This window comes from Parambassis ranga, chromosome 3, assembly GCF_900634625.1.
Source record: "Parambassis ranga chromosome 3, fParRan2.1, whole genome shotgun sequence".
Taxonomy (NCBI): Eukaryota; Metazoa; Chordata; class Actinopteri; family Ambassidae; genus Parambassis; species Parambassis ranga.
Window position 1 is genome coordinate 959039 of NC_041024.1, and position 12500 is coordinate 971538.

Sequence of the window (12500 nt, forward strand, 5' to 3'; positions counted from 1 at the left end):
GTGAGTTCGTGTGAGTCCTGCAGAGACCAGAAGGATCCTCTGAAGTTCAATGTAAAACTTTTCTTCTTTTTTATAAATCATTTGAAGGGAATAAAATGAAACCACGTTGATGAGGAAATGTTTTAATCTGCACTTCATCCACAGTGATGGGACCCGTGTACTTCCTGGAGTGACGCAGGAACATGTTGACAATCAGACATCGTGTTTTCCATGTCGTGCTTGTGTCTGAGCCTCAGTAGTCGTACGATGCTGCTTGATGTTTTTCTTTGAAGCTCTAATAAAGTTGTCTTAGCTCAGGACCACGTGGTGTCATCACTTTTCCCACTTGACCCAGGCTAGGCTAAGCTAAGCTAAGCTAAGCTAAGCTACGCCTTCTGAATGGAATAATTTATCTACTTTATAGCATTAGCCATTCAAGCTAGCTAGCTGGTAGATTAGCTTAATATTCACACACACAATAAAGTCTGTTGCATTAACTTTAGCGTTTGACTCTAAATGACCCGTTAACAGACTGTTTGAGGCAGAGAGTTGGTGTAATGTGTTTAATGGCGCCATGCTAACCGCGGAGCCGCGTCACTGATGACGATCCTCAAACTGTCAGAGGAAACGTGACGCGCTCAAAATGGCGGACACACGCGGAGCTGCTGCAGCGCGCGGAGCGGCGACGTGAGTAAGACTCATCAGGTAAAGGACTTTTCCTGCTGTTGTGTTAGCTAACGTGTTAGCAGCCAGGAGGAGCTTCTGTGAGGTGTGGAGCGCCTCTTCAGGTCCAGACCTGGTTCAGTCCTTCACTAGTGTCTCTGCAGACTCGTCTCTCACTGGTTTTCTTTCCAGAACCTTCCACATGTTTCTCTTCCTGTCTGACTGCTTCATGATGCTTCAGACCCAATGGTTCTGGTTCCTGTGTGTCCTGCAGGACTCCAGTCCTCACTGTGAGCTCAGACCCAATGGTTCTGGTTCCTGTGTGTCCTGCAGGACTCCGGTCCTCACTGTGAGCTCAGACCAAGTGGTTCTGGTTCCTGTGTGTCCTGCAGGACTCCGGTCCTCACTGTGAGTTCAGACCAAATGGTTCTGGTTCCTGTGTGTCCTGCAGGACTCCGGTCCTCACTGTGAGCTCAGACCAAGTGGTTCTGGTTCCTGTGTGTGCTGAGCCTGACAGTGTTTGTGTTCAGCGACCTGTTACTCTGTGAAGTCATGAGTTATTGATCTGATCAGACAGTGATTGACAGGTGGTCCGTCCAATCAGCTGCAGCTCTGTTTGGACAGACTGACTCGGTGAGGCCTGGGCTGATGTAAAGGTTTATGACTGGTGCGCTTTATTAAGATGAACCGATAACTTAAGATATAGACACAATTGTACAATTTATCAATCTGTACAAAACATAAAACCACTCATCCTTTGGACCCCCTCACATGGTTCCCTCCAAATCCACTGAAGTGACGTCACTTCACTGGTGTTCACTGGAGTTACAGTCAGTCAGAGTTCAACACAGTAAAAAAGAAACAGGAATCAAACACAATGCTTCAAAAACACAGAGGTACATGAGACGGGACCAAATCAAATCCTCACTCCTGAGTCTGGGCGGGGGGGCCCGGCTGGCGGCGCCTTCTGTTCGATCAAACGCCATTGGCACTGCCAGCCGGGCTCACACACTCCAGAGCTGCTGACCTACACACAGACACACACACTGAGACCAGGTGTGTCCACTAACACACTGACAGCTACAACCTGGAGCAGAACACACACTCAGAAGAGTTTCAGCGCCGAGCCTGTCGGCCTACGGACCGGGCCGGACGCCGTTAGCTTGTTTAGCGTGTGTTGCGTGATTAGCTGAGATTCTATGGACTGTAATGACAATGTTAGCGACGTAAGGCGATACGACGCGGGGTCGTACGGAAAGCCATGCATTGTGGTGAAGTCAGAGGCAGCTCGGTGTACGTAGGCTTTATGTGATGGGGGGGTTCACAGGGGACAGATGGAGGACAGGTTGTGGGTGTGATGTGAGCAGGTGAGTGAGAGGAGGCACTGCGAGCAGACGATGAAGCAGTCGCATTTTAAGGTCCAGATTCTGAGTGCAGCAAAAATTTAAACGAAGACTGAACAGAATCTAATCTGTGAAAACTCGCCACTACGTTCTCAGTGTGTCTACCTCCATCTCCATGGTTACATGCAGAGCAGAGCCGGCGACTAGGATAAGGAATGTCAGACAAGAAAACACCCTCAGACGTTAACTCCTTCTTTAAGGTACGCAGGAACTAACAGCCGCGTTTCTGCATAGTTGTAGTAAAACCGCTGTGGTGTGGGAAAGCCTGGCGCGTCCAGCTGTACGGGACGCCGCCGCCGTTAGTGTTCCACAGACCGAGCCTTCCACATGCAGCACGGCCATTTTTAAGACATGCAAAGCCAGCCTGAAACCACGAAGCTAACAGGCTAATGTGCTAGCTCACACACCCAGCCTTCGCACGGCGCAGCGACGCATCGTATTCACAGCGTCCTACAGGAGCGTGCGTGTACGCGGCGCTGTGGACGTCCGCGCCGCTTCAGAACACAGTACATTGCACTAACGGGGGGGGAGGGACTAAAATGACAGAAGCTTGTATAGAGGAGTACACTTCAGAGCAACTTCGATGTGCTTTAAATTCATATATATCAACAGTAGATATGATACAAGACAGGAGATCATTAAAAAGGTGACATGAAGAAAAGAATCACATTCATATTTTAAGACATTTCTGTGACATGTCAGCGCATCTACAGTAATGAAATCTAACGTGATATGAAATGCCTGCTGTCCTGCAGTAGCCTAAAGACAGAGGGACTCTGCTGGGGGGACGGGGGAAGGGGGACGGGTCAGGAAAGGTGGGGCGGGTACAGGTAGGCGCAGAGTCACAGCCGGGAAGCCGCCGCTCGTCCCTCCCACACCGAACAGCACGCCGAGGCAGTCTATTTTCTGAGGGCGGGGCAGAGGAGGCGAGAGCAGGGGGGGGGGGGGGGGGGGGGGCAGAGAAGGAGAGGGGGGGGGGGGTAGAAGCAGATCCACGGCCAGACTAGATGTTCTGACAGCACTGCATCTTTGGTTTGTTCTCAGTGGGCTGCACCTGGATGTTGACCACGTTGTTGCTAGGAGACATGTCGCTCTCCTGACGCTCCGACATCTGCTTCTGAGAGACGATGCGGTAAATCTCTGAGGAGAGAGAGAGAGGGCGGTGCCGTTAGTGACGGACAGCAGCTCTGTGTGAGGCTAGCGTTCAGCTAACAGGCTCAGCTGGCACTGACTTCCTGTGTGTTCGTCGGTCACGGCGAGCCTGGTGGGCGGGCCGTGGACTTTGCCGTGTGTGCGCTTGTTGGTCGGGACGATGGATTATTAATCGTGATCATTCAGTCATGAGAGGAGCCGTCAGTGAAGGTCTGAGGTTCTGATGTGACTGTTGACATGAGGTCACTTCCTCTGACTTTAAACGGAACACGCTCACATCCTGAGTGAGGCGTGCGCCTCCATGTGGTGAGTGACGTTCAGACTGTGAGTGTTTGCAGTGTGAATGTGGCTTATCTCAGTGAGTGAAGGTTCTGCTGCTCCCACAGAGATAAGGTCAGATGACCTCATGACGCCACGAGGTGGGTCTAAGCATTCATCAGCTGACTGTAATCAGCATAACACTCAGCTGATAACAGAGGTACATGTTACAGCTGCACAGACAGACACACACACACACACACCTGTCAGGATGGTCTGGAAGGCCGTCTCGACGTTGGTGGAGTCCAGAGCCGACGTCTCCAGGAAAGATAAACCGTTCTTCTCTGCAAGTGAAAACAGTCGTTCATCAAACACGCAGCGTTCCACAGACACAGTCTGACAGTAGGAAACCATGGTAACGCTCCTGTAGTCAGAGACTGAGGCGTTTGGAATGTCTGAATTATTAAAGCTGTTTTTAGTGAGACCTGTTTGCAGGTCTGGGTGTAAAGTTAAAGGTCTCACCAGCGAAGGCCCGGGCTTCGTCGGTGGGGACGGCCCGGAGGTGGCGCAGGTCGCTTTTGTTGCCCACCAGCATGATGACGATGTTGCTGTCGGCGTGATCTCGCAGCTCCTTCAGCCAGCGCTCCACATTCTCATAGGTCAGGTGCTTGGCGATGTCATAGACGAGCAGCGCCCCCACCGCCCCGCGGTAGTACCTGCAGCAGGAAAAGCGGCCGTCATCAGAACAATACGGGTCTGACCTGAGCCACACCCAGCAGGCCGCTCTGAGGCCTGACGGAGGGCTCTGCGTACAATGGCAGGAAGCCAGGCCGGGCCGTGGCGTCATTTCTACCTCTAACGTCCTCACAGGACAACAGCTGCTGCAACGCTTTCATGAGGCGGGCTGTGTGTGCGCCCTCTGACCCGGTCAGAAACAATCAATGCTGCTGTTTGTAGGAAAGGCCACAGGACCCCGCTGACCCCACAGCCACTTTAAAATGAGAAACCCTCAGATCTGACACTTTCCTATGGTTCCTGAACGCCTCACGGTCACACACAGATCAAATCAGTTTATCCTACGGGTCTCGGTGGTCCTGGTCCTCTGCACAGAACCAGGCCACCTTGCTCTGCACAGTGACGCCCTGTCCACACTCACGCTGACGTGATGGCGCGGTAGCGCTCCTGGCCGGCCGTGTCCCAGATCTGAGCCTTCACCGTCTTGCCGTCCACTTGGATGCTGCGTGTGGCGAACTCCACCCCGATGGTGCTCTTGCTCTCCAGGTTGAACTCGTTGCGGGTGAAGCGGGACAGCAGGTTACTCTTCCCCACCCCCGAGTCACCGATGAGGACCACTGAGAGCAGAAACATCGATCAGCTGACATGTAACGAAGGTTTTATGTCATAAACCTGAACCAAATACAGAACATGATAGATTCTAGTTGTTGATTGGATACTAAAAACGAGACATTAACGGTTATTGAATATTTTTGTTTAACACGTGACTTTTCATCATAATCGATAACCAGAAGTTCAGATCATCAACAAAGGATGATCGATATTGCTGCAGGGATGTTCAGTGTCACAACAAGCAGACTTCTGTCCACACATCCAGCTGCTCCGTCTCCTCAGCTGATGTTTTTACTGCTCTTACTGTTCCAAACGTCTTTATTAATAACCAGGCTAACACTTAGCCTGGCTGTTAGCACGCTGATGACTGCAGAGAGGCGCCGCCGTGCTCCTGCTGTGTTTTATGGTCTTTAATGATCCTCCCGTCCGCCTGGATTTTATGGAGATGATGTGATAACGGTTAACGTTAGGTGTGTCCGCGCCCACTGACAGCAAGCTAACACCAGCTAGCCGCTAACGTTAGCCAGCGTTCCAGACGCCGCTGTCGTTGAATTATAACGGACGTAACGTGATTAGCTTAACAATAGTTCTACATCCGCCGTGTGGAGGAGCCAGAGACGCTGATTACAGCTGTTGACATTTTTCCAGAAGGCTCTGTGAGAAGCGGCCAGAGCACAAAGGGTGGCCGCGGCTGCGTTAGCCTGACAAGCGATCAGCTGGCCTGCGTTAGCCCGTAAGCTAACAGCACAGCGGAGCGCTAACAACAACCAAGAAAACACGACTTTACCTTTGAACAAATAGTCATATTCGTCATCTCTGGTGCCCATTGTCTTTCTGAGAAACGGTCAGTCCGAGATCTAATCTGTCTTCACGAAAAGACGGCGATCCGCCGTGTTTTACTCCTTCAACGGGAATCTGTTTGGAAGCCGTACTTCCGTGGTTTCTTCTTTTTCTCCGGGAGCGATGACGGCGGCTTGGAAAGAACGCTGACACCTAGCGGTCAGAAGTGGGAACTGCCCAAATCCCAATAACAACATTAGTAATAATAATTATTAATAATGTGTCCTCATAATTACACATTGAGCCTTTTTGTCATTTATCTTTATTGACATCAATCTTTTCAGGTACAATAAAAACATCTGAACAAGTTGAGTCATAGTTTAATATACAAACAGGATTTGGCAGTTTTCATGTCTCAGTTTTGTGTCATTAAAGATCTTAATGTAAGGATCAGAAAAAAACGCTGTGACCAATGAAGGTGTTTCTTTTTCGAGGGATCAATACTGTGAGCTTTAAGCGGAGCCAGGAGCAGCAGAGGCTCGTCACCTTAAAACTTTACCTTGCAGAATATGGGTCATGAAAATAGTCCATGTGAATTTAAAACAGGGGTTTTACAGACGCTGGCACGCCTGGACCGCCTCAAATGTATGATGTCATGTACCATCAATTAGAATCTCCTCTCGTCGTTAGAATGATGGCGTCCTTCTTGTAGATAAAGGAGGAGGCCCTGCCTGCTCCCTGAGGAGCTCCGCCAGGGTCCAGTTACTTCTTCTTGTAATCAGGAAGGAATTTTTTCCAATTGATATTCTGCAAACAACAAATAAGAGAAGCCATTAAAATCAGAGTTTCTGCGTTTAGCAGCGCGGTGGAGGTCCTGTTGGACTTACGTTTTTCCCCCAGGTGGACTTAGGCTTCTTGGTCTTCATGTCCTCCAGGGACTCGTACATGTTGGTCTGAACAGCGGAGGCCTCCCCGGGGATCTGCTCGTACGTGTCATCAGGCAGCCCAGCAGGGGTTGGCCTCTGAGGAACTTCAGCGTACATGCCTTCTCCCCGAGGAGCCGAGCTCTCCTCAGAGGAGGACTGGTACAGCGGGTTGGACCTCAACATGTCCAGATCCTCACCGTCCTGCTCGGACCTGGTGCCGCTCAGCCTGGAACCTTCTTGTGGTGTGTGCAGGGAGTAGGTGTGGCAGGTGACCTTCTTCAAAGATGGCGTGAAGGAAGCGTTGCTGAGCTGGTTGGACTCCTCCTCCTCCTCCTCCTCTTCGTCCTCTGTGTTTTTGTCCAGACGTGGTAAAGATCTGCTCCGGCTCTCCACCTGCACCAGGGCGGCGTACGTGATGTCAGCCGGACACAGATCGCCAGGATAGCTGGCGTCAGCCTGTCTGTCAGACTTCAGCACTGGGTGTGTGCTTCCCCTCAGTCTCTCTGCTTGGCCCGGGTCGGTCGGAGACCCCTCACTGGGATGAGACCTTGTTTCAGGCAAAGATCCACTCAGGGAGAAGCTCAGAGGGATTCCTCGTTTTGGTACCGGAGGCAAACCCTGAAAAACCACCAGAATGAAGACATGAAAAAACGGACTCCTCACACAGACGTGTGTGTGTGTGTGTGTGTGAGGCAACAGGAAGTGCTAACACACTGTGACCATGCCACAGTTACAGAGGTGCAGCTATTGAGTTTAACAGGTTTATAAACAGGGACCACTGAACCGCCACCGGCTGCTCATGAATGTGTTTTCAGCGTCTGTGCTGCTCTGTGTGTTTGACAGGATCTCAGCTGTTAGCCGTCAGTTCCAGGGTTACCGGGGACAGCGACATTGCATCCACGGACACCGTTCCGGTCAGCTTCCTGGTTTTGGATTTGGGAGGAAGTGCCGGCGGCGGAGCGGTTGGGGAGTCGCTCTGCTGCTGACCCCTCTGCTGGTTTCCAGCCCCGCTCTGATGGTCGTCCTGCTTCTGGTCCCACAGACTCCGCAGAGCCTGGACGCTCACCAGAGACTTCTCTTTGACTTTGTAGTTCACCACGTCGTACAGCTCATCTGAATCTACCTGAAAACAGCAGGGATCATCATCAGGGAGCTCATCTGTTAACACTTACAGTACCACTGTGTGTGTCCTGACTGTCTGGGTTACCATCATCGCTCATGACAACCGAGGATAAGACACCTTCTACCTGAACCCTGCTTGTCTTACAGATACGTTCCCTGGTTCATCCTGGTGTGATGCTGTCTGTGTGCTGTGTCACCTGGTTGCAGCTGGAGGTCAGGTACTCTCCGAAGGGCTGGATGGGGCTGACCTTGTAGTGCTCTATCAGCTCGCTCAGGCTGCTGTACGTCTGACAGTCTCCTGATATGACGAACTGTCCGCCATGGTCCTGGGTAATAACAAAATGGCGGCACCTGTCGTGGCCCCTTTTGGAGGAGGCAGGGAGAGGGATCAGAGAAGCAGCGCAGACACAGTGTAACATCAGTAAACAGACATGTGATCTGGCTCACTTGTAGGACAGGATGTATCCGAAGGCTTTATCGCTGAGGCGGATGAGAAAGCAGCCCAGAGCTTTATCTCTCAGCAGATCCTCTGCCTCCCTGCAGCACAAAGAGTTAACACCATTACACTGACCTGCAGGCAAATGAGATTTAAACTCAGCCAACCTCTCAGTCACTGTCACATCAAACTACATGTTATTATCCATCAAACAGTGTGATGGTGGTCTGCAGAATATTATAACTGACGCATCTGTCACAGACAACAGGCCCTATCCAGGACTAAAGGTGTGTTTCTGATGAAAGTCTGAGTGAATGTAGGCAGAATGATGCTGGGACCACGTCAGCTCCGCTCCTCAGCAGTTCCTCATGTGTCCACTTGAGGCAGACTCTCACAGTGAGTGGATAAACTCCCCTTCTTCAGTTGTTATGGGGAGAAACATCAACAGAAACCAAACCTGCACAACAATCAAAGATCTGAACTCAGACTGAGGAGTAGCAACCTGAACACATCCACCCCCTGCACATCTTTAGCTGCTGAAGCCGTGAACCAGCATCATGTGAGATCAGATAAAACGCCACCGCAGCTCCAGGCCTGCCTCAGACCTCAGACCTCAGACCGCAGACCTCTGCTTACTTTCTGGCAGCGAGGCCCTGAAACCAGTCGGGGAAGTTCCCGTTGTGCAGGATGAGCGGCGCCTGCGTCTCCGTGAACCACCTGAGCACCAGCTCCTTCAGGCCTCCTTCTGCCGGCTCCGTCAGCAGCTCCACGCCCGCCTTCCTCTCCATCCTAGCCCTGTCTGCCGGCGGTCCACAGAGGCGGCTCGGTGTGCACGCCTGCGTGACGAGCGGGCCTCATTTGACTATTTCAGCAGGCGTCTCTGCCGCCTGAATCAGGGTATTGTTCCAGTTCATTTCCTCCCCAGCCCTGCTGCTGGTTTCATTTTACTATCTGTGTTCCTGGTACAGACTGAACTTTAACAGCCGGTCACATCGAAACCTTCTAACCTAAGAGCTGGTAACATCATCTTTAGTGTCGTCATGGTGACGCCATGGTCTGTGAACATGTTGGACAGTGATGGACTGGTGTTGATTCCTCTCGTGTGTGTGTCAGAGGTCAGCGGAGCCGGCCCGGTAACAGTGTGACCTCAGACCAGGTCCTCCAGCGGCAGAGACCTTCACCTTCATGCGGACCTCACGCAGGTGGAGGCTGTGTCTGAGTTCTCTCCCCCCTCCTCCCTCATGTGGAGCTCAGAGTGGGGCGGCACACAGCGAACTCCACCTCCGCCATGTTCCACCTCCACCTCCTGCTATGATTTGTGCCTGATGAACGTAGAACGAATAAAACACACAGCGGCTCATGGTGCAGTCATCAAACCATCGTCATGTTTATAAGACAGCTGACTTCTCCTCCTGATCTTTGACGGTCCACACAGTGCATGATGGTTCATATGGGACAGACTCTGCTGCATTGTGGGATACACTGGGGGGGGGGGGGGGGGGGTATATTTAGTAAACTGGGAGAGCTTCAGCCTCAGACTGTTGGGACTGGAAATGGGAGGTGGTCCCCTGATGAGCTGTGACTGTGAGCTGAGCTTTTTATTCTATGTTCATCTCATAAGTTCATAAATGTACAAATGTAACATAAAGTTAAATTGTTGTTTCGACATTTGAAAACACTGATTATGTGTTTCTGAAAAACAGGAGAGCGAGGCGGCAGGTTCTGTTGTGTGTGTGTGTGTGTGTGTGTGTGTGTGTGTGTGACGTAGTGACGGTCAGTGAGCAGCGCCCTCATCCTGAAGATGACGTCACTGCTCGTTCCAGGAACTTTCCGGATGTTTTGTTATAAATGAACAGGACCGAGCTGCGTGTTCTGAACTGACGGTGTGTGTTCTCAACTGTGTGACAGTGACGCGAGCTGCTGTTAAAATGTTGTGTAGTTGTGTTGTTGTGTCTACGAGCAGCGTGAAAGTCAGGGCTTTCTGAACGGAGCTCCGGACGGGGCGGGACACGGCGGGACACGGTGGGCAGCAGGGGGACACGGTCAACACAGCGTGGGGGGCAGGACACGCTGTGACGTGTTTCCGTCGGCTGTGACCCGTGAGGTTTATTGGCTCCTCGGCTCCTGCGGCTGCCGCACACAGTCCTGACAGCAGCTGAGGCCGCACCATGGATCTGTTCAGACAGCAGAGGGTGGAGGACTTCTATGACATCGGGGAAGAGCTGGGAAGGTACAGACACAGGAGCTGCATGAGTTTACATCAGAGGAGGCACGGACAGACCCGCACAGCTGATCCGATCAATACATCAATAGAGAGTCATTTATCTATTCTTTATTCTTCTTCTTCACTCATGCTGCACAACACACAGGTTGTGTTAACACAACCTGTGTGTTACCTGTGTGTTAACACAACACACAGGTTGTGTTAACACACAGGGCAGTGTTAACACAACCTGCATTGTTGTGACAGCAGCAACATTTCTGACTTTATGGAAATGAACTCTGAATCATTCACCTGCTGCTTTAAAGGCACAGACACAGAGACACACACACACACACAGACAGACACACAAACACACTCCCCCTGTCTGTGTCTGTCTGTATGTCTGTGTGTGTCTGTCTGCTTGTGTGTGTGTCTGTGTGTGTGTGTGTCTGTGTGTGTGTCAGACAGAGACAGCTGTTCCACCGTCTATCTATAGCTGCTGCTCTCAGCTGCTCGCTCACATTACTGATTGTCTGAATTTTAAATGTTTACATGTTGTGCTGGCAGGACGGTGTGTGTGTGTGTGTGTGTGTGTGTGTGTGTGTGAGACAGGCTTTAATCAGATGGTGTGTGTTCTTGTGTAGTGTTCAGTTGAGTGTACTCAACCAATAACATTGCATGATTGCTGTGGGTGTTTCCCTGTGTCTGCAGCGCCCCCCTCAGGATGATGAGAGGTGAGGTCGGATAATCTGTTCTCTGAAGGCATTTCATTCAGTCCATTTGGACTTTATTCACTTTCCTCCATCCGTCACTCATGGCTCCAGGTCTTTACAGGTTCCTGCAGTGTGTGTCTGAGCTGATGTCTCTGTTTGTGGGTCTCACGCTGTGGTTGTGTTTCAGTGGGCAGTTTGCCATCGTGAAACAATGCAGGGAGAAACACACGGGTCTGGAATTTGCCGCCAAGTTCATCAAGAAGCGTCAGAGCATTGCGAGCTCTCGAGGAGTGCGGCGGGAGGAGATCGAGCGTGAGGTGAGCATCCTGCAGCAGACCCAGCACGCCAACATCGTCACTCTGCACGAGGTCTACGAGAACCGCACCGACGTGGTGCTCATCCTGGAGCTGTGAGTGTGATTTAGACCGCTTGTCCGTGGTGCAGCAGTGGAAGCCTGCTGCGTCAGTACGCTGCCTGTGTGTCCGTTCCAGGGTCTCCGGCGGCGAGCTGTTCGACTTCCTGGCACAGAAGGAGTCACTGAGCGAGGAGGAGGCCGCTCGGTTCATCAAGCAGATCCTGGAGGGGGTGAACTACCTCCACGCCAGAAAGATAGCCCACTGTGACCTCAAGGTCTGTCCCCACAAGACTGTGAGAGTGTGTGTGTCTGTGTCTGTGTGTGTCTGTGTGTGTCTGTGTGTGTGTGTGTTTCTGTGTGTGTGTCTGTGTGTGTCTGTGTGTGTCTGTGTTTGTGTGTCTATGTGTGTGTCTGTCTGTGTTTGTGTGTGTCTGTGTCTGTGTGTGGTTGTGTCTGTGTGTGTGTGTGGGCGTTTGTTGGTCTGTCTGTGTCTGTGTGTGTCTGTGTGTGTTTGTGGTTGTGTCTGACTTGGTGTGTGGTTGTGTCTGTGTGTGTGTGTGTGGGCGTTTGTTGGTCTGTGTGTGTCTGTGTGTGTCTGTGGTTGTCTGTGTGTGTGTTTGTGGTTGTGTCTGTGTGTCTGTGTGTGTGTGTGTGTGTGTCTGTCTGTGTGTCTGTGTGTGTGTGTCTGTGTGTGTCTGTGTGTGTGTCTGTCTGTGTCTGTGTGTGTCTGTGTGTCTGTGTTTGTGTGTGTTTGTGTCTGTGTGTGTGTGTGGGCGTTTGTTGGTCTGTGTGTGTCTGTGTGTGTCTGGTTGTGTGTCTGTGTGTGTCTGTGGTTGTGTCTGTGTGTGTTGCTCTGAGCCCTGTGACACTGTGAGGTCACATATTTTGGGGGGTGGAGTTTTCAGTGGATCCTTCTGTCTGCAGCCGGAGAACATCATGCTGCTGGATAAGAACGTGCCGCTGCCGAGGATCAAGCTGATCGATTTCGGTCTCGCCCACAAGATTGAAGCAGGAGTGGAGTTCAAGAACATCTTTGGAACGCCGGAGTTTGTCGGTAAGATGTGTTCGTCAGAGATGGAGGCTGTGGCATGGTGGATGAGGGGTCCAGGGGTTGTGTCACTGATGTGTGCGACCTGAAAGCTGTGGTCTGATGACGTGTTCCG

At 51.5% G+C, this 12500-nt stretch overlaps 3 protein-coding genes across 3 annotated transcripts in view; 1 reads left to right on the top strand and 2 right to left on the bottom strand.

Annotated features, from left to right (window-relative positions):
- Positions 1–1288: 1288 nt before the first annotated feature.
- rab11a (RAB11a, member RAS oncogene family) lies at positions 1289–5751 on the bottom strand. Its single transcript, XM_028401057.1, has 5 exons — positions 5590–5751; positions 4612–4807; positions 3978–4171; positions 3719–3799; positions 1289–3185 (listed from the first exon to the last, which is right to left on the bottom strand). The coding sequence occupies exons 1-5, from the start codon at positions 5627–5629 to the stop codon at positions 3049–3051; spliced, it is 648 nt and encodes a 215-aa protein (XP_028256858.1). The 5' UTR covers positions 5630–5751; the 3' UTR covers positions 1289–3048.
- Positions 5752–6050: 299 nt separating this feature from the next.
- Positions 6051–8854, bottom strand: sh2d7 (SH2 domain containing 7). The gene is made up of 6 exons (XM_028401046.1): positions 8703–8854; positions 8078–8167; positions 7828–7993; positions 7386–7631; positions 6470–7126; positions 6051–6389 (listed from the first exon to the last, which is right to left on the bottom strand). Exons 1-6 carry the CDS (start codon positions 8852–8854, stop codon positions 6345–6347), a joined length of 1356 nt encoding a protein of 451 aa, XP_028256847.1. The 3' UTR covers positions 6051–6344.
- Positions 8855–9917: 1063 nt separating this feature from the next.
- dapk2a (death-associated protein kinase 2a) overlaps positions 9918–12500 on the top strand; it is a 4122-nt gene continuing 1539 nt past the window's right edge. The window contains exons 1-4 of the mRNA XM_028401045.1: positions 9918–10296; positions 11170–11391; positions 11474–11612; positions 12262–12391. Of these exons, the coding sequence (XP_028256846.1) occupies positions 10235–10296; positions 11170–11391; positions 11474–11612; positions 12262–12391 (553 nt within the window). The 5' untranslated portion in view covers positions 9918–10234. The remainder of the gene's footprint in view (positions 10297–11169; positions 11392–11473; positions 11613–12261; positions 12392–12500) is intronic.